Source organism: Lepisma saccharinum, chromosome 16 (genome assembly GCF_977018435.1).
Source record: "Lepisma saccharinum chromosome 16, izLepSacc3.1, whole genome shotgun sequence".
NCBI lineage: Eukaryota > Metazoa > Arthropoda > Insecta > Zygentoma > Lepismatidae > Lepisma > Lepisma saccharinum.
Genome location: NC_139244.1, coordinates 24,717,918 through 24,743,417, shown reverse-complemented (window position 1 = coordinate 24,743,417; position 25,500 = coordinate 24,717,918). Strand labels below are relative to the sequence as shown.

The following is a 25,500-nucleotide window of genomic DNA, read 5'->3' as shown; positions in this document are numbered from 1 at the left end:
AGGAAGAAGGCTCAGGATAGACCAAGGAAGGTGTTTGAAGACACAGTGGAATAAAATTAGGGAAGATATTTCAAGAAAAGATGGCCAGGAACAGAAAAGAATTGAAACCGTAGTTCGAGGAACTCTTGAAGCTGTAAGGGCATAGAGGTGGAGGAGGAGGAAGAAGAATATAGCTGATTAGTAGTTGTACAGTATTCGTGTTAAATGATACTTCATTTATAACCACTGTACCTGTTCTTAATGCCGATGTTTTGGGGACTTGATCTGTCTCTTGTGTTAAGGGCTGAGTTATTATGCTTATCTAGCCTTGTATATAGTTCTGCAGAGAGTGAATAAATTACTCCTTAAGGCAGAGACATGTGAAGTCTCCAAAAGATCGGAATTTTTCCACATACTTAATTTCTTGTTATTGGGGTGCGTTATTTCTTCACCACCGCTATCCTTTTCATGATTATGTAGTTGATCGTTGAAATGTATTTTTTTCTCTCCACAAGTCTGTTCCATTTCATCTCGTTTGTCACTTTGAGTGGTAGTTATTTTTTGCTTCTAGTTATCATCAGGTCTTTACAGTTATTTATTTTCATTTGACAGTCACATATTACCATGTTTGTTCTGTTTCAAACGTTTGATTCTTGCCACACACTTCACTACTATCATGATCCATTGCGTTTCATGCCATTTTCTATATATTTCCTTAATTTTTCTCTCGTTGTGGTTGTTTCATAGCACTTAACGTTTTGTGTATAGTTTTCCTTATCGTGGACGTTCCATTTCTTTTTGTTGAGATTCTGCATATTTTGTTATAATTGTTTCGTCTCTTCATCATCTTACATCATGTCATCGTTGGTTTCATTTCTCATGTCAAGGGATCTTCTCTTCCTAAGTTATTTCATCTTATGATGATCATGATTAACCGTGTAAAGGGTAACTGCATTGCATCGAAATTATTGCATCCTTTCATTTGGTTTCCGCAGAGAAGTACTTGACGAAACCACATTCGGTTCTCATTATTTTCTCAGGAAGTGAATCGTTGACTTTATTGCAATAATGAATTGCAACAATCAGGTAGCGCTACAATTTTTCGAATTGTTAAATCGTTGTCTGGCACTGCTACAGTCGTGTTAAGGGATGCAAAAACTTGGGACAAATTTCATGGAAATTCATATGTACGAGTATGTGCTCGTACCGTGTACTTTAGTGCTCATACTAATAGTGATATTTTAGGAGTTTCAGATATTTAGAACTAAACCATACCATGATCTTGAAAGGACAGGTTTACAATTCTCAGTAGATATTTCTTTATTGTACTATTTAGATTATGTGAATCACATAACAATTGGACAGAAGTTAATATTAGAAGCGCCTCTATTTAGAATAGTTTTTTCTTTAAATATATTAAGCCGTGTTTCTTTTATTTTCAGAGTCAACTGCAGCAGGCTTTAGCAGAAAAGAGCCGTACAAATGAGCGATTGGGGAAGGTCGAAGCTCAACTCCAGAACTTACGGCTTCAACAGAGGTGAGCATTAATAATAATAAAAGTTGAATTGACGTCATTGTGATAGTTATAAGATGTGACCAGGAATTTGTGTTGTGGTGCCAGGTTGTTGGCATAAAATTAAATGGCATTAATAGTAATGGTATCATAACAATTATTATTATAAAATAATAATGAAATAGAAACTTTCAACCCAAGTATGTTGGGAACGAGTGAGCCTACCAGCACCGGTTTTCTAGTCTCGAGAGCGCACGCTTTCGTTTCTTAAAGTTTTGATTTCCGTTTTCCATTCGACAGGAAATCGTACAGCCATTCTCTCTTTTGTAGACATTGACGATTTCATCTTCTTTTAAAAGCTAATAGTGTACCCTTCCTCACCATCATAACACACGTGCGATACGATTCCAAGGGTAAAACAGTTTGCACTTTTTCAAGCAACACTTTGGTGCTCTTGAAGCGCGATAAATAAGTAATTAATTACACAGTTTGACAATTAAGTAATGAGACTGTCGTTATCAAATGAAAAGAAAACAAAGTGTTTGAACATTGCCTGTTTATTACTCAAAGTACACATACATTCATCCTGAATCAATACAGACATTGGCACGCTTGGCCAACGTGTCACGGTATCTAGTGACATGTAAAACGCAGTTCGATAAAAATTATTTTTTGTTTATTGATTCATTTATGTTCAAATATAAAAGTGTGAGGTTCTTTTATTTTGTGGATAAATTGGTATCCGAGGCAGACGTCGGGAGTTGAGGACAGGTTTTTCTTGAGTGACAGCGGAACTGTCTTTTCGGCTTAGGACATGACATATTTGCACCGACACGGAGATAAGGAAAGATTAGTTTCGTCGAGACCGGACTTCAAGTCAGCGGGCGTTCGAACCCATGTTCACGGATGACCAGGAAAAACCAGCTGGAGCTCAAGCTTGCAAGGATCGACGACGCGCACTTGACCGCGTTTCAAGACAATGGACAGAGGTCATTTCCACCCCTCAGAAAGAGAAGCGAAGCCACCTTAGCGTCATTCCCAACGGACAAATTCGAAAGGGACATATAAACAAGAGTACCACGATCCCAGAGACAGTTTTTACCCGGATTTCACAGAGAGAGCATCTCCGCGCTACACTCTCGCGCGATCATTGTTTTGTGTCCGTGGACTTTGTTTCCTTACGTACCGTGAGCGAATTGCAGATAGAGTTACAAGTGTGCGCCTTGTTTTGGTGAAGATTACGCGGTGATTTGTTTTTGCCAAGCGTGGACTACATAAGGATGGAGGGCTAAAGAAGATAGAGAAGGAGGGGCCGTCGCTCCCCCTGACGCCTGCAACGACGCAGAAGCCAGCCAGACGACGCCAAAACCAAACACTGCCCAAAGCCCGTTACCAGGGAGAGAGAGAGAAGGACGTTTTCCAGCTCGACGTTCCAACTGAAGCCCGCTACCAGAGAGAGATGATTGCAGATCGACATCCAATTGATGCCCGACACTAGAGATATCCCGACCGGCGCGTACACCCGACGCTAGTGACAAGAGGAAAGCCCGAAGTACTAAGGAGGTGCAAGTACAACAGATCGTCGCAATTATTCTTCGTCGCGATCGACCTTGGAGGACAATTTCGCCACAAAGGAACCGTGTGCAAGTCCCGCGTCCAGGAGAGATGAATGACCACGCCATGTAGCAGAGTCTGGTACAGTATACTTCAGAGGGTCTCATGTACATGTAAACGTGCGTCGTTAGTATCAACACCGTACAGTTAACGCCGAAGTCTCACTTATTCGCAAAGTTACTCAGGAAAAACCTAAACCTAACCCCGCGTCTGATAATTTTTGGTATTGTTATAAAAAAGAGTTATTTCATGTTCAGATGTGCTAATTTAATTGTCTGCATTCAGCGTTAGAAGCTCCATTTCATTTCTTTAATATTTAGTGTAAATTGTCAAAGTGTGCTCCATTTCTTGTGTAATTGACCGCCCCGTCGCGCCATTTTAATTTGTCAATAGTTGACTGATGAGTTATTTTTAATTGTGGAAAGCGTAGTTGTTTTTATTGCAAGGTCGTGTGCGTGAAATAGTATTATTTGTGGCATAGTGGTTTTTAAGGTAATTTTTGCTCGCGCCGACGATTGATTAGTGTATTCCGGCAGCTGGAGCCAATTAAGTTTTTGCATCACTATGTAATTGAGTAGTTGTTCTCATTGGACGAGAGAGGCTGATGTGTAATACCCCCGTCCGGGAAACTAGTATAAAGTCGTGCTTACGACTGGATGCATTCGTTCATTCGAACGAAAGATTTAACCACGCCGACCCAATTGTCTTAGTTAACCGCTTTCCGAGGGCTGGCACTTTAGTTAATTTAAAAGAGCACAGGAGCTGGCAGACAAATGCCCTAAATTCACATAAAGGTTTAAAGATAAAACTGAATGATATGTTAAGGAGATCCGTGATTTGTATCTATACTTCATATGTAAAAATACCTCATGTGTGTGAAAGAGAGATAGCGTGAATGTTGTGAGAGTGAGGAGGCTTTGTAAACAGTTGTTGATTGCAATATTTTTTTGTTGTTACAATATATATTCACTATTTTACCGTTCGTCAGTGTTGTTATTTGACGTTTTTCAGGTACCAGATACTATGCTATTAGTGTTTTATGACTGTTCGAATCTACATATCAAAGGTAAACAAAACAGTGTAACATTTCAAGGTATTAATCTCCGCCTCGCAATAGTATGACATAAACGACCGTCTCAGTACCGAACTTGATAACTGGACCGTGAGTCACGACCGGTTTCCCTTACACATAACGACGTTTGGCCCCGTGCCGGGGTATGATTGACACGTCATTTCGGGGACCGGGAGTGCACTCGTTACAAACGATTGAACCATCTGCAAGTCTTCATATGGTATAATTTGAAAATTGGACGTCACAACCTGTTGGATGTTCCTGTGTTCATCAGAAGTGCGTAATTTCAGCAGCAGCTTCACTTTTTGGAAAAGGAAATAATCACAGGGGGGATAAATCTGAGGAGTAGAGAGAATGATTAAACACACTCACCTGCGATCTGTCGTTTCGTAGGACGACCCTAGCGAAAATGATCTGTTTCTTCGTCCTCAACAATAGAATTCAAGAAATGTTTTTTCCAGCAAGCAGGTTTCAGAATGTCATTAATTAAACTTGATGTTCACTCGCTGCTCCATGGCGGTTACGTGACAACACCCTTAAACCTCTCTCACGACATGGCGGCAGAATTACCAGTATACCCATCGCAAGTTTATGAGGTGTTGCTAGGTTCAGTTAACATCACGAACTGTTAAATAGGGAGACGAGACGAGACTTACCAGTGTCTCGGTCTCATCTGGAATTGCATATTCTTGTCTTGTCCATAGGCGTACGCAAGGGTACAAGGGAGGCCAGTTCTCTGTCCCCTTAAATATTAAAACTCTTGTAAAGAAGGAGCAAAGACTAACATTGTAGGATGGGGTATTTTCGTAAGACTGCAATAGTTCATTTTGATGTTAGACCAGCAGTGTTTCATATGCTATCCAATATTTGTAAATATAGACCTATGTGCATTCAATTAGAACGTCTGTGTGTAGTGTAAATTACACGAAATATGCACAGGAATGGGATTTCTGGAGGTCCCAACTCACGTTACTCATCAATGGAATGTAGTTTTTCTTTGCTCGACTGTTTCATCAAGACTTCCCCTTAACCATAGAGTGTGCTCACGTTTACGGTCTTAAGTTGTGAATGCTTGGCTCGTTACAATTCCGTCTCGGGTTTCGACAGGGTGTCACCGCGCCAACTTCCACAGCCTATAGAGATCGTTAAATCAAACTTGTTCTTCTTGATAAAACTGTTTTGTTTGACGTCTCGTGTCGACGCTACGAGACTCGAAAAACACAATTCTATCCTGAATGGATATGCAAGAATGCACGACAGCTTCGCAAGCTACGAATGAATTGACATTGCAATTGTTATTTGGTATGTCTGAGGTTTAGGTAAATTTTTCAAACATCATAACCAGTCTCGAGTGAGAGCCTCTGGCACTAAAAGTCTCGTTTCGTGTATTGCAAAGCCGTCGCAGTACCAAACCTATTCTTAAATATGTTGGAATGTAATGTATAGGGAGCGGAATTTTAGGTTAAAACATTTTTTTTTCTTGCTTCAGAAATTGGCCATACTCGGCAGAAATGCCGACCAAATTGTCTGCAATGTAATCGGCGAAGTCTTATTTCACACAAAAATGCATAATTTTACCTTTAGTACATAAATCACATATTTCTAGTGAAATAACATAAAATGTACATATTTTAGAGATTGAGACAAAATTAATTTTTCGAACTAGAGGGTGTCTCAGAAATATTTTCGTTTTTGAATCCGCCCTCTGAGGCAAATCGCACATTGGAGAAATGAGATGGATCGCAAACGCTTGGCAACATTGTTAATAATAAGTTGCCATGGAGAGCTTTACGGGGCAGAAACGTGCTTTTTCTGTTCCTGCGTTTTATAAAAATAATGATTGTTATGTTGTTGTGCGTCGTTTGTACGGGCGTCATTATAACCTGGCAGGAATGAGAGACGTCCCAAGCGCACATTTAATTAAATATTGGGTGAGAAAGTTTGGAAACACTGGAAGCACTATGACGTATAAACCGCCGGGACGTCCAAGGTCATGAAGATCGAACAGAAACGTTGACCTTGTGCGCCAGTCTGTTAGTGAGGATCCTCGCTTCGGCGGGTGATCGAAAACTTTAGGTCAAGAATAATTGAATGTGAAAACATGAACGGTCACCATTTGTCCAATATTCTTTTCCACAAATAAAAATGTAATGTTTAAGCTTTCTTTTGGTAATAAATTTATCTTTATACAAAAAATCAAGTATTTATTTTAATACTTTTAAAAACGAAAATATTTCTGAGACAAACACATATTTTGGAATTAATGCATAAAATAGACGAAACACTTTGCGATACTTCAACATTTATTGAAAGATTGATGTTTACAAAACGATTTGGGGTTCCTATCTGCAAGTCTAAGCTTTGGGACGTGTTTAAAAAAATGGAAGCTTCCACATAACTGCTTCGCGAAACAGAGAAGCACGTTAGTGCGTTTGAAAGGAAATTGAACTCTCTGTCAGGAACACACTTGCAGATAAATTCCAAGTCTGCTCAGAAAAAAGAGGGGGGGTTACCAAAAAAAACTGTGTAAAGTGCTCAGGTGAAGAAGAGTGAAAGTGTACGTGAAATTGATATACATGTCTGACTGCGTGTGATGTGGAAGGGCCGTTTTCACAATAGGTGTTTCACCTACGTCACAACTGTTGAATTGTGGCTTCGAGCAGCCATGATTGACCAGTTCTTTTCGGAATACGGAATACAAGCGGACGGGCGGAAAATACTAACACAGACATTCGTGATTTAAAACCAACGTGCAGTTGGTGCAGATGTAACGAACTCTACGTGGTGGATAGAGTATGTACCAGTCTTATCCGTACAGAGGTAGTTGAAAAGGGAAATGATAATGTACACAGCTAGAAAACAAAAAAAAAAAGAAAAGAAAAAGTCTTGCTCAAATGATATTCACAACAATGATACATTGTTATCTTCATTTCCTTTCCTCCACACCCTGTAGACACCATCTGATCCGAAAAAGGTTTATTTTGGTCTCATCGGAGCAGATGACGTTCGTTGTTCCAGAACTCCTGGTCTTTATGCACATGGTTTTTGGGCATTCTCCCATGATATCCCTGTCTGTACAATGCGCGATGAACTGTTAAATTGCTCATTGTCTTTCCTGTTGCATTTTCGACCCGTGACCTCAATTTTGGATTAACCTCAACTTTTCTCACCACGAAAGGTTCCTCTCTTTCAGTTAGCCTTTTCTCCTTTCTTCTTCTTTCCCTTTTCTTTGTTGAACCCTCATATTTGAATGTATTTACTACATACTGAACAGTAGAATGAGATTTGTTCACTAATGACCCTATTTTCTCAAGGGATGTCATAAGAGCAAGATTCACTATCACACCTTTAAGGTCAGAGCTGAGCTCCTATCACTTCCTCATTACGGACTGCCACGCTGACAGAGTGGTTGAACGCTAGAGTGGCTAAACAGACCTGCAACTGAAGCTGTACGTACTACGTACAAAATGCAGTGTGCTGCACACAACGATGTGACATGATTACTACATGACTCGTGCGTACGAGTAGTGTTGCCCACGAGACGAGATTTTGGCCTGTCTCGTCTCGAAAATATTAGTTTGTCTTATGGCACATGGTCAATCTCGTCTCGAATTTTTAAAAGCCTGTCCCGTCTCGTCCCGTGGGCAACACTACGTACGAGCAAGAAAGGTGCATACATGAAACAACCTCTCACGATTTATAATACTCTCCATCCACTACAATTACTGTATCTCGCATATTTTGTACAAATTACCTTTTCAAATGTCCTCCCTGAATACTGGACACCTTTTGTTACAATACTTCGCAAACTGACCACGTTCAGAGGTGTTTCATACAAAGTATACAGCCTGTACGAACAAGTATGATACATAGCTACTGTATTTCCTTGCAAACGACAAATATAATTGGCCGCAAACATGGCGGCTGTGCACATGTTGACGTCACATGAAACCCATCTATACAATCCATTATTCAGAGATTATCGGTGTACTTTTCAATAGACAGTTTTTAAAGTGCTTTGTTGTTCATCGTAATCAACAGTCGTCATTTTACAATCTTTTCCTGTTTGACGTTCTTTTTTTAGGAATACTGGGCCAAAGAAGGGTATGACCCCCCCCCCCACCGGGCACGCCACTGTCTTCAGTTAACCGTGTGCGGATTTTACTAAATTGAAATAACTGCAAGTTATTCATTCAAATATAAAAAGTAAAGTAAAGTGTTCCCCTGTACTTAGCACCACGCCATGAAGGCGTATAGGGGGTGTGGGGGTAACGCCCCACACTTTCTTGATCCGGTCGTGAGTGGGGGTGATGTGATCAGCACCACGCCCCTGACCGCCTTTACCCCCCAGGTTTCGACGCTGGGTGGGCGCCGGGGTCGCTTCCATCGTTAGAAAAGTTCCCGGATTTGAACCAGCCGGGGATCGAACCCGGGACCTTGAGCATGGTAGTCAGACGCGTTACCGACTGAGCCACCGCGGCCACTTTCATTCAAATATTCCAGATGCAATTTTCGTAATACAAGCCCATGACATCTGCTTTTTCTTGACAGATTTTGCGTTTCATTTAGTTCATATAATCTCCCCTTTTACTGGCACTGTGCGTGTTTGTGTGCGCGCGCATATATAGAGATAAGCAACACATGTCACAGATGTTTTGATGCCGATAAGGGAATATTAGTGCGAAGTTTGGCTCAATGAGCTTCACCGAAGCTGGTGACACGTGAGATAACGAACCAATCATAATTCATTTTGCTATTTCCATTGTCCGTTTCGGTCGTGTGCTATCTTGTGTTCAGCGCGTGTTGTTTCAGCTATTCTCAGCGGGCTTGTTTCGTTCCTAGATTCCAATAAAGGCATTAAGGCAACAGTAATTTCATTAATTGCACAGTGTCTGCGCCGTGGAATTTGTAAATATTTATTTTGCAGATAAGGCAATCATACTGTGCATTTTTAAATACCTACAACTAATTAATTAAATAATCTATTTTTTTTCTTTACAATAAGCAGTGTTCATATATTTCACCGAACAGGATTTCACAATGTTGGTTATTCTGTTTTGCATGCTTCTCACTTGTACGAAAACAGCATTAGACGGTACAGTCACCAGCAATAAAAATGGGACACCTATATCCTGAAATACTCGCTTCCCTGCAAGGCGTATGTGTGGTGCCTAACTATACGGCGGTGTTATAAGTTGCCATTGCGTACGCATTGCAGGGAAGTGAATATTTCAGGATCTAGGTGTCCCATCTTTTGCCGATGGCAGTACATTCACAGTATCGGACACTAAAGTTTTATGTATTGAAACCAGAGAAGTATATAACCCGAAACATTTTATGTTATAAGTAATGTACCATTAAAGTACAGAGAGGCAGTATATACATAAATGGAAAAGTGATATATTAAATTTCTACAGTAATTTTTACCTAAGATAAATAGCTTTGAAGGAATATTGTTCTTTTAATTGGCCATTTTATCTCAGTGCTTAATACAGTTCTCTCCTCTGGAACTTTATGTAGTTCTACTTTTGTTGCCCTCCCTGAAAAAAAAAACAGTATTTTTGTCCGACTAATATTCTCACACCAAAACTGATAGCATTTCTAAGTAATTAATATTCGTCGGTGGGGATGTAAGAGTTCTTTAAAAGTTTGTAAACGAGCCGTATGATTTTTGTGAAAGTGTTCTTGGAAGATATACAATTTCTACTAGATGTCCCAAAGTTACGCAATTAACTTTTAAAGCCAGCATCAGAATTGGTAATTCTGACAAAATTTCATGTACAAGACAAACAAGTTATAGATATTTGATTATGAACTTCGACCACATCCAGACTACGGATTGCCAAATCCGTTTTATTATTTATTTTTTTATCAGGAATTCTGGGCCTCCCCGATGGTGCAGTCGTCGGCTTGTAATCAAGGGGTCCCGGGTTCGATACCCGGTAGAGGCACATAGTAGTTCGGATCCCACTTTAAACTGTAGGTCCAGTCCCGATTAGCCTTGCTGTGCATAAAGTGGACTTGAAACACCAAATCAAACAAATTATCAGGAATTCTGATTTCTTTTTGTTTGCATTAGGAATTCCCTGTTAGGAATTTGAGTCGAGAGAGAGTTGTGGATGCGCTCCTGTGCATGAGTAATACTTTGAATAGTTCGTGGCTATATTGTCTGTGTGTGATGATTACACTGGCTCTTGTAGGATGGAGAATATGAGGGATTGATTATTTCTATTTGGTTATTTACCGTCTTTCTTATATGCCTCTCCACAGTAAACTACGAAATTTATTGCAGCACGACAATGAACTGTGTTCAAGTTAATAACTTTGTCTTCAAAAACGTACATCCTCGTACAATATTAAGAAATTAGTCGTCAGAGCAATAGAATTTGCTTGAAGCCTGAAGACTGACGCCGCGACTTGGTTACAAGGTCTCTCGCTGCATGGTGTGCATCGTTCCGTGTGTTTGCAAGAGACTACACTATATTGTCGCGACTTCGTGGCGCCATAATTTAGACCCAACTCTCTGGACTTGAATTGTTCTATCACAGTGACGGCTCACGATGAAAATGACTAGTGATTCTACTGGCAGAAGTAATGCATTGAAATTGCAAGTGAAGTATCACATGCAATGGTAAATACGTAGAAAGGTCCAGCTTGTTCCGGGCTTGAATTTAAATTCTGCGGTAAGACCAAAACTTAGTATTTGTACGTGATCGTGAAATGAGAAGACGAGTGTTCAGTTCAAGTAAAGCACATTAAGTGCTTCGTTAACAATTTTGACGTGAAAAAATGTGAAAGAAATATTATAAATCCTGATTGCCTCCGAAATCCGGTTTCTATTTAAAATCCGTTTTCCCCCTGAAATCCACTTTGCCTCCGAAATCGGATTTTAAATTTTCCGGAATCCGCATTCCGGATATTTTTTGATCCAGACATGAACGAGTGGTCCTTTTTTTTTCATTTCATTTTCAAAGCAGCAAACATCTCAAAATTTCTATTTTCAAGAAGTTCCTTGGCGTATAGCTGCTTTGTAGACAATCACAGTGCAGGCTTATCTAAGTGTGTGAATATCTCTGTGAAAATAAGGTAATTATGAAATATAAGCAAAGACTGCTAAAACGTTTGTTGTCTCGTTGACTTTTTAGTTCATTACGATGGGAATATATTGGAATTTGCTTCCTTGTTGTGCGTACGGTTCCATTATCCCCGCGTGTGAGGTGTCGAAATTCAGTTTCTGGGAATTTTCCATGAACTGCCACGTGTCCCAAGCTACTTAGATAAAGTTAGCTTATCTCGTTCTCTGGTTATCAGCAGAGCCACTGATAAGATACGACGGTAGAAATAAAGGAGGCAGGTTACATGTTGCTGTTTCTTCTGGATTATTGAAAATGAATGCTTCTTTTTGTAAATACAATAAGTGTCAACGGGACTAAAATTTATAAAGTGTTTGGAAAGGGGCTCTAAATTAATAATATGTTGCAGAACTTCGTGGTGCATTCATATGAGAATATGCACAATTTTCCTACGAGTATAAACTTTTCTCATGAGCAGACATCACAAAAATTTGTGTGTGTGTCACTGTGTGTATATATCATATATATATACACGCGTATGTACATATGTACATAAAAATTACGTACTTGGTGTCTGAGAACATATTTTTTGTTTCAGATAAATTCAAAATGTGAGCAGATTGCTAGCATTTATTAATACGGCCCAATGTGAAACTAGACAGTTACGATTTACACTCATGACGACGGTTAAAATGTAAATATTCGAAAATTTATTTGTTCCTCCTTTACTTCCTCTGGTCACTAGAACGGTGTTATGTACCTAGAGATTACTGTAAATCAGCAACATTTCGAGTACTTAGTTCATATGTTATATAGTTCTGGCATAAATAATGGATATACCAGCTTGGAAAGCTTGTAAGAGCCAGGGAATTCACTTTTTTCTGGAAATGTCCGAAAATTTTACTATTTTTCCTGAAGAAAAAATCAACATATTTGTGTTAGTGCAGTGAATGTAGGTTTTTGAACAAGAGAAAAACTCAAGTAAGAATTTTTAAATTTGGTTTGGACAAATTATACTGAGTATTTACGGGAGTTGGAATAGAAATTGTTTATATTAAATACTCTAGGAAAGGGGGTCATGTCTTGAACTCTTTAACATGTAGAAACTTACTACACTAAGTGGCTATTGGTATTTACCACTCTGTTTGGTAGATAGTTTTCTGGAATAATATTGCTAAATTGTACTCTAATTATGCACTATTTGCACTGTAATTGTTATTTTTAGAAAAACAAATATTTCTAGTGTTAATCATTGTCAAATTTATTTGAAGTAGTGCATGCAAACACACTCTTGACACTTATTTGCTTCCCTCGCCGTACTGTTTAATTATTGTCGTTCTATGTAAAATTAATATTCTTAAGTGTGATTCTAAAAGTTGGGCGTTTAATATAGTAACCTTCTTCCAGACATATTCATGTACTCTAATTGTCCTTATGATTTGGTGTGGAAAAAAATGGTCCTTGATCTGAAAAACCTGGAAATGTGAGGGCATTTGGTTTTTTTACGAAATTGTAGATAGCGTGATAAATGGGCAAGTGAAGTTTTACAGATGTTTTTCTTTTTATTTCAGCCCCCAAGAGTCTTGTGCCGGCAGCATGGAAAACAGCAGCACAGGTAGGTTGGCAACCCTAAACATATTTGTAATATGTTTGAATCGGAATCTTTCCGGCATGTTTAATGCGGTATTTCTGTGTTCTTTGCTTCACTCTATCCGGATTCCCTATCACTCCACTACCACTAATCCTCGATCCACTCACTCACCGATATGCCTACTCTTTGTGTATTAGAAAACCTCTTCATTATTCCTGGAATCAGGATTGAACCGATTCGTCATGGATCCATCTCATTCGTGTATTCGGCATTCCATCCAGTGCACTAAGATTCGTGTCGCTACAGTATTCCAATTCCTGAAGTTTATATTCGCTACGATATTCCTGTATTGGAAATTGGCTACACTGTTCTTGGATTGGTAATTCGCTCGACGGGCATTAGATTCGAAAATCCTTATTCTGTCAATGGATGTGAGATTCGCTTTATTATTCCCGATTTCCAGTATTCATGAATTCGACATCCAGTCCACCATTGGATTCGAGAGTGGATGCAATATTCTAATATAAAATCTTCATGAATTAGCCACTTCTGGATTCGTGATCCACTCCTGGCTGTAAGGGGTTACCTTCTGGTAACCTACAAATACAATATTGGTCTTGTTTTGAGAGGCTCTTTGCATCTGTTTTTAAAATCCATTATCATTGTAAATTCACATTGCGAAACCGATTTTATACAGATTTTAATTCAACGGAGTAAAGCTTTACGTGGAACCTGGCAACACTGCAACGTGCTTTCGGTGTTGTCACGTTCCACGTACAGAATAAAAATCTGTATAAAATCGGTTTCACTGTGAATTTACAATGATAATGGATTTTAAAAACGGATGCAAAGAGCTTCAAAACAAGACCAATATTGTATTTGTAGGACTACCCAATACTAAGAAAAAGTTGTTTCGTAAAATTGATCTGCCTGCAACGTACTAAATTTCATCACGGACAAGCCGTTCTTTATTTATAGAATTTCAGAGAGAGCGATCGTTTACAAAACTAAAAAAAAAAACGGCCCTTTTTTTGTTCTCACGACGAAAAAAATATAAGGTAAACTCGAAAAAGAATTCGTTAACATAGATTAACGCAGAATTGAATAAGCTAAATTTTGATGTAACTCTTTTTAATGTAGGTCTACTGGTTAATTTTTAATTGGAGTCCAAACTCGAGTATCTATAACTTTAAATCCGATAGTAGGTAAGGAAATTTTAGTCCTCAGAGATAGTCTAGTTTTAGTTCTTGTTGAACAATGATTGAATAGGTTTTAAAAATTGAAGAAGGAAGTTTTTAAGAGCCATATTTTATTTTCTTGTTAGCGGCTTGTTCTCAATTTTTGTTTTAGTTAAAGGGCTTATTCCCTTGTTGCGTGATGGGCAAAAATAGCCTATGGGCTGATGTGCCCATGCTATAAAATTCAATAAATCCAGTCCACTAAATTCACTACTCGCTTCATTATTTCCAGATTCGAGAGTAGATGCAATACGATGTATACATCACCATCAAAATATACAATATGCGATCCCTTCATGAACTCTATATCCACTCCACTGTTCTTGGGTTAGAGAATCACTCCACTTCTGGGCTCCGTGGTCACTTAACCCACCCTCGATTTCGCAAGGATCTTTTTTTTTATGAAGATTATGTGTTGCTAAGTGTGAAGAAAAAAATTCTGGAACGCTGAAAGTAATTTTGGGAGATCTACGTGCTACGATTTTCCAGGGCTTACATCATGGATTCATGTCACAGGCGCACGTCTACCTACACATTCTCTTTTTCTTCTTACGATTGACTTGTGGTATGGGATAATTTGCGATATGTTATTGTGAGACGCGATGAGGAATATCATTTAACATATTGTTGAACGGTATCCTCAGCGTGTGTAAATACGTTATCTTCTGGAACATCGTGACTTTTTTTTGCAGGCCGTAAATAGGAGTGTTGTACTTTCCGAATGACTTGTGGGATGGGATAATTTGCGACTTGTTATATAATGGAACGTATGGGAAGTATTCTGTGGAAAAGAACAACAAAGACTTTGAACATACGACTTACGACTTTCAACTTGACGATCCGCAAGTGCCTGGCCTAGGGATAAAGAGGTAAGTTACCTTATGAGGTTTATTTTTTTGGTACCTTTATAATGTTTCAGTGCGGAAAATAGTGTTGGGCAGGTTGCTCCGGGCAGTTTCTAACATGCCTTCCAAAGGGACTCTACAGAGAAAGCCGGGGCCGCGATAGCTGTTGCAGGCGGTTAATTACCTCAGGGGCGGAGCCCGGAATCGGCGGGAAATTTTGACAGCAATTTTCATGACATTTGTTGGGGTACAGCCCTGAAAAACCGACTTTCACATTCATGGATCGGTATGGGTGCTACGAAATTAACATGGCAGCAAGTAGACTTCCACCTCGCAACTTCAAACGGCTATATCTCAACTGTAAAATGCTGTACAGTGGGATCCATGAGTAATACCGTGCAAATTGTCCATCACCATGTCTGTGCACTTTATTTGATCCAATAAGAGGTTCAAGAATTAAAAGAAAACTCAAAACAAGCTGTTGACAACTTCTGCACCAGTATGTAAAAAAAATCCATCGCTTAAAAGCACATAGGATGTAAGAAAAATTAATGAAGAGAAAATAGTCATGGACAATTTGCACGGTAATACTCATGGATCCCACTGTACAGTACTAAAGTGTAAATAACCAACCCTGAGATCTTCTGTAAACAAACCTTCTCACCGATTCGATGTATCACTCCGCGTCAGCTGATTCATGACCGCCGACTACCGCATAGAACTCGCCATGTTGAAAGTGGCACTACTTCCTTGCTGTTCACATAATTGTTTTTAGAAAGTAACCAATGTTATAAAATATAATTATGTACACAAATCTATAAGCTCATTGAAAGTTAAAATGCATATTCCTACAAAATGTTCACACTTATCTTGCCTTGCCATGGCACCAAGTTATTTTACGAAGTGCACTATATTTGGCGGAACAAAAATTAGGATGCTTGTCAAAGTTTCCAACCGCAATAAATTTACGAACTTTCTTTGTCTTGTTTTGATCATTATCATCAATATATTTATTGGATTTGCAGCATTGCATGCTCATTATATATTTTATTTACATAGGATACTATTTACATAAAATCTACAAACAAATTTCAAATACACTCCTATCTATATCAAACCTTAGAAAAATATACATTACCATTTTATATCATTTTGCATTTGCAAGTAAAATATATTCAATTCGCATGCAAGAAAGAAGCCAAATTTATGGGAAATGATTACTGGTGCAAAGAGTTAACCATAAAATTGAAGCAATATGTACAAAAGAAAGAGCATTGGGTTTAAAGTGAGACGTCATTTGCGGCAGCGTATCCCATACTACAAATTGGCCGTTGTTTTACCTTACGTAATAAATCCTGTAACAACGCTGGATTTTCGTGTGGATTATTTTACTTCTATGAATTTGCAATGCTTTCTGCATGCACGTGGTTCTTTTTACAGAAGGTCTCAGGGTTGGTGATTTGAACTTTAAATACTTCTTTCCGCGCTCCAGAATTTCTTTCTTCACCCTTAGCAACACATAATCTTTATAAAAAAAAAAATCCTTGCGAAATCGAGGGTGGGTTAAGTGACCACGGACCCCACTTCTGGATGAGAGACCCGTTCCTCACTTATTGATTTTTTAAAAGAAAGTAAGCGTGATGGATAGACAGAATTAGCAAAATGTTTTGATGAGCATAGGGGCAATCTTCTTACATCGTTTCCTGTGTCAAATTATTAATGTTCAAAGGGTATGAGTGCTCACACTCAAATGTAATTTGCTTTTTCTTACTTTCTGCAAAGGAAAAACGTTTAACCGTGCATGTGTTCTTGGTATAAATCTAGCAAAGCAAATATGCATATGTTGGTAAGTACAGGTAATGAATGAATGCAAAAATCACAACTATATCTTTATTTTCTTTTATCTAACATTACTCCTCCAGACTGTCGTCTCGCGTGAAGTGGAAGTCAAATGTGCTTTAGCTTCATGGAATGGACTAATTAAAGATTGGCTACTCCATCTCGTTGAATAGATAGATGGACCTGTCGAGTCGCTTTGCCATCATCTTCCGCGGTTCTTCTTTGGATCACAGATAGCTTTTTTAGGTTCGGTTTGTAAGAATGAAATGCTCACCTATGAGCTAGATCATCACGTTTGAGTACACCCAACTGGTGAAAGAAATCGTTGATACGCGAAGTTCCACATCATAATGGAAATTTCAAGGTCTGCTCAATATGTCGTCTTTCAAGTTGAAGCCAATTCTCCAGGAGAATTGTAATGTTCCTCAGAATGCGGAGCACCATTGCCAGATGAGTTGCGTCGGTAATTTCCACTGATACTCACATCACTATGATGCGATACTTTTCCGACATCTTAACATTCAAATATCGTCTGAAATGAAAGTAAGTAGGCAATTCGATAGTAGTGGAGTATGGGTTTTTATAAAAGCACATTTAATTCGACTAAACGATAATTTACAAGAAAACTGTGTGTAATGACTGTGACTTTAAAATGAGAAGCATTATGAATTTAAGAATAAATTACAGTATAATTTATAATGTTTGTGAAATATGGTAGCAGCATTCTCACGAAGGGATATAGTTCAAGCATATTGCATTACAAATAAAACAAAGGCGAATCTACAATAACAGGGTTTCCACCTACCTGCAAGAACCCGGAAAAGTTAGAGAAAATCGTTTATGGGTAAGGTAATGGTAAATGCATATAGCACCGTCCCATGAAGGCACATTTAGGGAAAGTGGAGGTACGGCCCCACACATTCTCGATCTCGGTCATTTTGGAGATGATGTGATCAGCACCACGCTCGCGGTCGCCTTTACCCCCCAGGGTTGCCCCAGGTACCCATTGATTTGAGGCTGGGTGAGCTCCAGAGCCGCTTTATGCTGGGACAAGGCAAGAAAAATTCGGACCTAAGATCGCCCAAGGGTAAGAAAAGCAATTTTGTAAGTATATTCCAAAACCCGGGGAAAACTTAAGAGTTTTTGCTCTTTGGAATATCGTGTGCAGTTGAACACTTACGGCGCCGCCGAATTATTGGCTGGAGTTGAAAATTCCCCCCCCCCCTTCGAAAAGCCGCTGCGATATTCAAAATTCTGACAAATTACATAGTTTAGAATTCTTTGTAGAGCATTAACTATTATTGTAATTTGATTTCGCTGTAGTATTTTCGTGGCAACGTAAATTTCTTCATAGATAAGTATCTAGACAACATCGAAAGGAAACCACGCGAAGATCCGCTTGAATGCTCTAGAAAGAAAGCTAAACAGACGTATTTTTTCAGAATTTGATATATCATAGCGGTTTTTCGAAAGGTGGGAAAGTTTCCGTAAGAACCTTGCTGACAGGGTAGACATTCCAGTGGTGCCTTTTGAGTTGTTACCATGTTCCAACATGGTACCTGGAAAAGACGGGAAATTCGTTTTACAAAATTGAGCTGGAACCTTGAATGAAGAGGCAACGATGTAGGATACTATAAAATATTTTCTTATAATTATTCGGTAATTATGTAAAATCACAAGCAACTGATACATACATGATATGATATTTCCAAGTAATTGGAACATACGCTTACTGCTTGCGTGATAATATTAGCAACAAAATCTGAAGCCCTGAGTTATATTTTGATGATCGGTAAAAGTAAAATTGTTACTTCAAGTAAATTATCGTGAATGAAACGTGGATTATATTTTAAAATGTCTTCTATAGTGGTATGCTCAAATCCAGGAGGAGGTTTATGAGGTTTGAGCCTTTTCCGATCTGTCCTCAATAAAATACACTGTGGTTATCACTAGACTTGCATTTTTTTTATTTTGCTATTACCTACTCAGGTACAATTGCCGGGGATTCTTGCATCTCCCATTCCGCCGGAAGTGTGTTTGTGAAAGTTCTGACAACATTGAAATTAGACTTACAAGCTATGAGCCGCGGTGGCTCAGTCGGTAACGCGTCTGACTACCATGCTAAAGGTCCCGGGTTCGATCCCCGGCCGGTTCAAATCCGGGAACTTTTCTAACGATGGAAGCGGCCCCGGCGCCCACCCAGCGTCGAATAACATGGGTACCTGGGGGAAACCCTGGGGGGTAAAGGCGGTCAGGGGCGTGATGCTGATCACATCACCCCCACTCACGACCGGATCAAGAAAGTGTAGGGCGTTACCCCCATACCCCCTATACGCCTTCATGGCGTGGTGCTAAGCACAGGGGAGCACTTTACCTTTTTACCTTACAAGCTATGATCCTGTTATTCACCTTTTTAACTTTTCATGAATTACAAAAGCTAGAAGAAGAAAATACACGGATGAAGTTTTATGTTTAAATTCTGATACGGTCTGTTGTGTTTGCTCACTTCGTTAACAAATTATGATAATATTTAATGTTTTGTGGAATGATGCCTAATTATATAGGAATACATTTCTAGTCTTCGAAATGCTGTAGTAGTACCAGCTCACCTATATTTCTTTTCTATTTATATTTTTCTTACCTCATGGGTTAATCGCGACGAGGATTAATGACGAATTGGTGAAATGGATGATGGGACGAACACAATCATGCACAAACATGCCTGATCAGGGTTTGAACTTGGGACATCTGCCTCCATAGCTCCATAAACGGGCACGAAGAAACGGTGAATATTTGAGGCATTGTCATTTTTCGCAGAATTGGGTACATTTTTAAAATATTCGCAATTGAATACCATTCCTGGCGTGTGTTGTGACTGGTTGAGCCGTAAGAAATCCCCCCAAAATCGCAAGGGACTCTTACTTTTCGGATACTCCTCGTTGATAGAAAGTGCATATACAGCTTCAGATTTGAATGGGCATCCTTTGTTACATGATCATACACGCAAAATTTAAAAGAATCTGATTGTTGTAGGCACTGAAGTAAAGGGTGTGGTCTTTCCTTTCAGGTCAGGAGGAGGATCGTCCACTGTCTGACCAAGTCCTGGAACTCGAGAAGGAGAAGCTCCAGCTAAGACAGGAGCTTCAGGATGCTGTGACCAGCAGGAAGGAGACCGAAATGCATGCTTCAAAGTGAGTACTCTGGTTTTTCGTTTATTTTACCTTTTCCACAGTTGTTTGTGAGCCTTGAAACGACTGCCTGGAATTTTTTCACAAAGATAACACTTTGTAGACAGGAAGAAGCACCAGATTCTACTGTAATTAATGTATTTAATATCTCGGCCTATCTTGTCTGTCCGTCTGCCAATTGACAGGAACAGTGGGCGTAGTAATGTCCTATCCCCTCGCGCACTTTCGACCACTTTTCCCGAGGGGGCGTTTGGTGGCTCGCGAAGTCGGGTTCACAATTTTATTTGCTGTGTCTTAAAATCCGATTACATTTAAATTACTAATTCTTTTAAATTAAATATTTACTTTTCTAGAATGAAGTATTGTTAAGCAAGCGTAAACGGGGTCTTCTTAAAGTACTCGATGATAACAAAAATATAATTATTAACTGGGTTCACACCCCTAAAAGTAATTCTGCCGGCGTCCATGCTTATGGGTCCCATGAAGTGTAATATCCTTCAAGGTGGGTCCCGGACTGAAAAAGGTTGAGAACCACCGTCTTAATGTCTTTGAAAATGTCAGCATGTGTTATCGGAGGAAGGCAAAGGAATGAGTATGTTTTGAAAAGTTTAGAACGGAACGGTATGTGTGTATACGTGCTCAAATATTGTACAAATACTCAAATTATTATTGTATATTTTCTTAATAATAAACTGGGTAAGTACCGTCCATTTCAACACAGTTAATGTTTTATATAAACGAATTGGAAAAGCAATATTGACTTCTTTTGTCATTTTAAGAAATAATTGAAAAATAACAATTTCTGTCATTACCTAAAAAATCCTACCTTGCCTCTGTAATAAATTCTGACGCTCATATTTTGAAATACGAAAATTCAAGTATCACTCAACCGTAGTTTTCGGGGTGAAAATAACCTTTCTTAGGTTCCCTAGCAACGTCCGTTTCCATGGTCAACATCAAACATTGCAAACACGACAGTGTTGCATCTCTAAACATTTAATTGAAACTGCGATGAGGTAGCTATTTTCATATTTGGAGTACTAAGTTATATGTAACTGTTTATGTAATCTGTGGACTGAATCTTCTTATGAGTCATTCCATGCCAAATCAACACAGATATGTGCAATTTCCAACCTGACCATCTCCGATTTTCATGAAATTTGGGGAGTTGAAACTATGCATGGAACTTAGTAACTATGAAAATTTTTAGTTTCGTTTGTCTTGTAATTGTTAAATTATTCAAGGTCAAAGTTAGCAGAAATTGACCTTTTTGCGCCCGCTTAGCTACACTAAATGTGCTCTAACTCCGCCCCTATTTCGCCTAGGAAGCTCAAATAAAGCTTATTGTACAGGGAATTGAATAAGCTTTCCAGTGATATATAACAAGCCTACCTTTAGATAAAAGTATAATTTTGTCACGTGACCTTGACCTTGAATATCTCAAAACACGTCATCACCAAAAATCGTGAAAAAAATATATTTGGTCTCTCATGCCAGACTATAAAACATATCAAAAAATAATTCTGGGACTGCAATGGGATCAGAAGATACAAAATAATATGTGTGACCATGTAACTGATAAAAGCCTCATTACATGAACTATGACGAGTCAAATGTCCCTTAACACCTCCTACAAAATGTAAAGGAGTTATCCTGGTCATGAAAGAAATAGGTTAGGCACAGGGAGATCTCTAGCTGTGTGTGTCAATCGCAGGTCCGGCATATTGTTGACCGCCATATTGAATTCAACGCAAAAATTTCAAAGGAAAGGGGGTGATGTGATATCAGGCTAGAATTTCACGAGAAACGAAGCAGTTACACGTTGTGTAACTTGGAATTGAATCGTCTGCGTTGTTGATAATCTCAAGGATAAAGTATGAGACGGACGTTGCTATTGACGTCAAAAAATATAATTTTCACCCTTAAAAAAGGAGTGAGTGATTTTTAAATTTTCTCTCTTTCGGGACAATTTCGTTGGGGGTAGCATTTTATGCCTTCGGGGCTTCCTTTTTGAAGAAAATTAGTGAGCGAGTTTTTGGGGCTTTATACGTATATGTTGTATGTCTTGAGGAGTGAAATGGCGATGGTATATCAATTGGAAACCACGGGAAGAAACTTTGTGTGATGAAATCTTCATCAAGTTATCACTTTAGTACAATATACATCATCATTAGTGTTTAGCAAAAAAATAATGGTATGCCAGATTCTCATTAGTACCCATGGAGCACAGTAAACACGACTTCTTGCCGTGTCAGACCCAGGTACGAGTTTGTGGAGGCGATACGATTCAGTGGAAGTGATTGAGATGGGGGGAAGATCTTTTAGTTTTGTTTAACCAATTTGATTACCACAGTTAATAACAAAAGACGACGTCATCTTTTTAGTAAACATAAAGTAAGAATTGGGATATTACATTGTATGTCCAACCAAATGAAATGTGCAAGTGAAAGACAAACAACACTAACTTACATCTAGATGAGAAACTATTCCCCTCTTGTCATTTGAAAACCAATCGGCTTCTTGTTATGCTAGAGGCTTGCAACAATCGACACGGACCTCTAAGCCAATGCCAACTTCAGAAAAAGTAGGGGGGTTGGGTGATCATTTTACAGGGAGCAGCATCATTCGCTGTAATGTACTCCTTTACACAATACTAAAATGTATATTTGAGATATAGGCTAGTTTTCTTGTTTTGCTGGGAGGAAGCACGTCCACCTCCTGCCTCAGCTATGGCACCGTCATTGCGCGTGTTGTGGGTGTAACCACAGTCAATTTACTTATATTAAACGGTAATGTAAAAAAATACTCTTTTGTGGTTGTATGTTGTTTGCATGTACACACGTATTTTTGTCAGAGCAAAGATTGAATGCAACAATATAAGAAATTGCAAAATAATCAGGATTAGAACGACAATAGATCAAAAAATCCTAATACCTTTACAACTTTTATACATTGTTAAAGTAGATCAAATAGAGTGTAAAGGGGGAGGGGGGGGGGTTGCCCTGTCTGAAGACACTCAAATGTCAACCTCTCTTCCACAAACGAGGCTCTGGCGTCTGGACTTACTGCCAGTATAATATTCTGTAAGGCTCATGTTGTGTTCTGACCATGCGTGTTTGCGATTGTCCTTTCATCAATTTCATCTTCTCACCATTCATCCTCATCATGGATGTCCAGAAGGAGGAGGTAAAGGAAGCCCCCCCAATCCGGGAAAATGAATGGCAACCTAAAAGTATATATTTCACACATATAATTTCATTTTAGTGACAGTGATTTATGTCAATTATTATAAGGGCGTTGCAGGAACATGATAACTGCAACTGAAGGAGTAATTTTTGAGTGGACATTATTATGGGTGAGGATATGCCTCGTTTGCCTACCCTCCCTGAAAAAAAAATCCTGCGTACGTCCATGGCGATAGGCTAAAGTGGAAGAAAATCGAAGTAGAATAAGTTATATCAATCAATCAACAATTCTGATTGCTTGACATTTTGTTAATACATTGTTGCATTTTTAAACCATTGCTGTTGGCAAAGCCTGGTTTGTATTTGTATTGAAACGTCCAACAAATAAAAGTACAACCTACCACAAAAAGTTCTTTATATTAGTTCATAATACAGAGAGCCATCTAGTGAGAGCTGTAACAAGTACTTCCTCAGCCTAAGAAGTTCAGCAATCCCGTTCCAACTTAGGCGAGGCTAAGCCGCCATATTGGTGCTAGCTATTAGCGAGCAGAGGCCACTCGCCTTGGGGGTTGACCGGGGTAATAAAGTAGTCAGCTGAATATTAGGCCTCCTTTATGGCCATAGCAGCGCAGATATTGGGTCTCGCCTGATTAATCCCGTCTGTTTGCCTTCCATATTAGTTCCGCGAGGCTCCAGAGAGTAGGACAAAGCTCTTACGCCGAACTCCCTTTGGCCAAAAGAGACGGAACTCGATTCAGCGCTGGGAATTAAAGCGGCCGGGAGAGCGACAGATTGCATGGGAGAGGAGGCTACGTGGCTGCTTTCGCATGGAACTCTCGCCTCTGCGTCTTGTTGAAGGGATGGTGCCATGTTTCGCCCGTTTTTATTGTTGTATTCATTCTCACTCTGGGAACTGTAGCGCTGATTTTGGGTTCCTATGAAAGTACGAGGGCTAGGGCATAAGTCATGACTATTTTTGTTTTCGGTAGAATGCGGGACTGGCACGAAAATCCGAAAGGTCGTTCAAGGTTGACCGAGACTTTTATTGCTAGGAAAGAATTGGAAAGTCCTACAAGCACCATACTATGTGAGTTTTTCAGATGAATCCCCCTGAGCATCCAGGCACTGTGTCAGTTCCCTAAAAGTCCTTCGGCGTAGAAGGAAGTTGACTGCTGTCGTAGACGCTCCAGAACATCTTTTGTCAGTTCTTCATCTGTCTTCAATTTCTCCCCTCTCAATGCTCTTTAGGCAGCTCAAACAAATCTGATACACTGAGGGCTAAGTGCAGAGTGTAAGAGCATGGAGCAAAACCCTTTCGGAGAGTTGTTGCTATCAAGTTCACCATGTGGGGCCGTGCATTGTCATGGTGAAGAATGACATTTGCAGACAACATCCCCTATCTTTTCTTGCGAATGACAATACACACTCCACCCTTCATCATTGTGCAGGAATACTGGGCATTATCACGAACCTTTTACAAACCAATCCACATAAAGAACACTTTGCATGTCCCAATCAGACAAATGAGTCTCTGCGGTTCATTCGTCAGCAACTATCGTTCTGCGAAACAAAAAATGACATCATTCGTACCAGTGGCGCAGGAACGTTTTTCATTTGGGGGGGTACAAAATTCAGCCTCCCATATATATATAAATCTAGAAATACATTTCGGGGGTCCAACCAAGTGTTGCAATAATAATAATAATAATAATAATAAATATAATTATAATAATTATATTAAATTAAATTAAAATATTAATTATATATGTAAGTTAATTAATATTGTATTGTTGTTTTTACATGAATAGGTAAAAGATAGTAAAACAATAGATATAAAAGCATATATTCATTATCTAGCTTACGTGTAGTTAAGATCGCCAAGATTTGCATAAAAATAACTGCCCTGGCAAGGAATTTAATGTCAAATAGAAAAATAATTGAATATTTATTGAATAATAAACAAGGAGTTAGATCCAATTAACGAAAAGTAAAGTTAGTTGTGTGCATAAATCTTTTGGAACCCTTCAAAGCCGTATGAGTCAAATTCCCTGCCTTCCAATACGTTCAGCGGAAATAACCATCGATTATATAACAAATGCTAAACAATTATATTTTGATTATTTACTTTTATTTCTTGGTAAGTCTTTCGGGGGTGTCCGGACCCCCTCCTAAATGCGTCCTTGATAGTTAGGTATAATGTGAAGGCATGGGAAATATTCTATTTTAGAACAGCACACACGAATGTCCTGTTATTTAATGCAAAATTTGCATAACTATTTTTTCTTAGAATTTTTTTAAAACAGATTTTAAAACCAGATAACAATTCTGAAACATATAAAGCTCTGGACTTCGTTCTGGCCTTA

General features: G+C 39.0%; 1 protein-coding gene across 2 annotated transcripts in view; it reads left to right on the top strand.

The window, feature by feature from the left end:
- The window catches only part of LOC146000351 (uncharacterized), a 154,599-nt gene that overhangs the window by 113,248 nt on the left and 15,851 nt on the right, over positions 1–25,500 (top strand). For both annotated transcript variants that reach the window (XR_014443494.1, XM_083137893.1), the window contains exons 6-8: positions 1,422–1,516; positions 12,823–12,866; positions 19,832–19,955. Coding sequence is in view for 1 of the 2 variants with exons in the window: in XM_083137893.1 (XP_082994019.1) it covers positions 1,422–1,516; positions 12,823–12,866; positions 19,832–19,955 (263 nt within the window). In the remaining variant the exon portion in view is untranslated. The remainder of the gene's footprint in view (positions 1–1,421; positions 1,517–12,822; positions 12,867–19,831; positions 19,956–25,500) is intronic.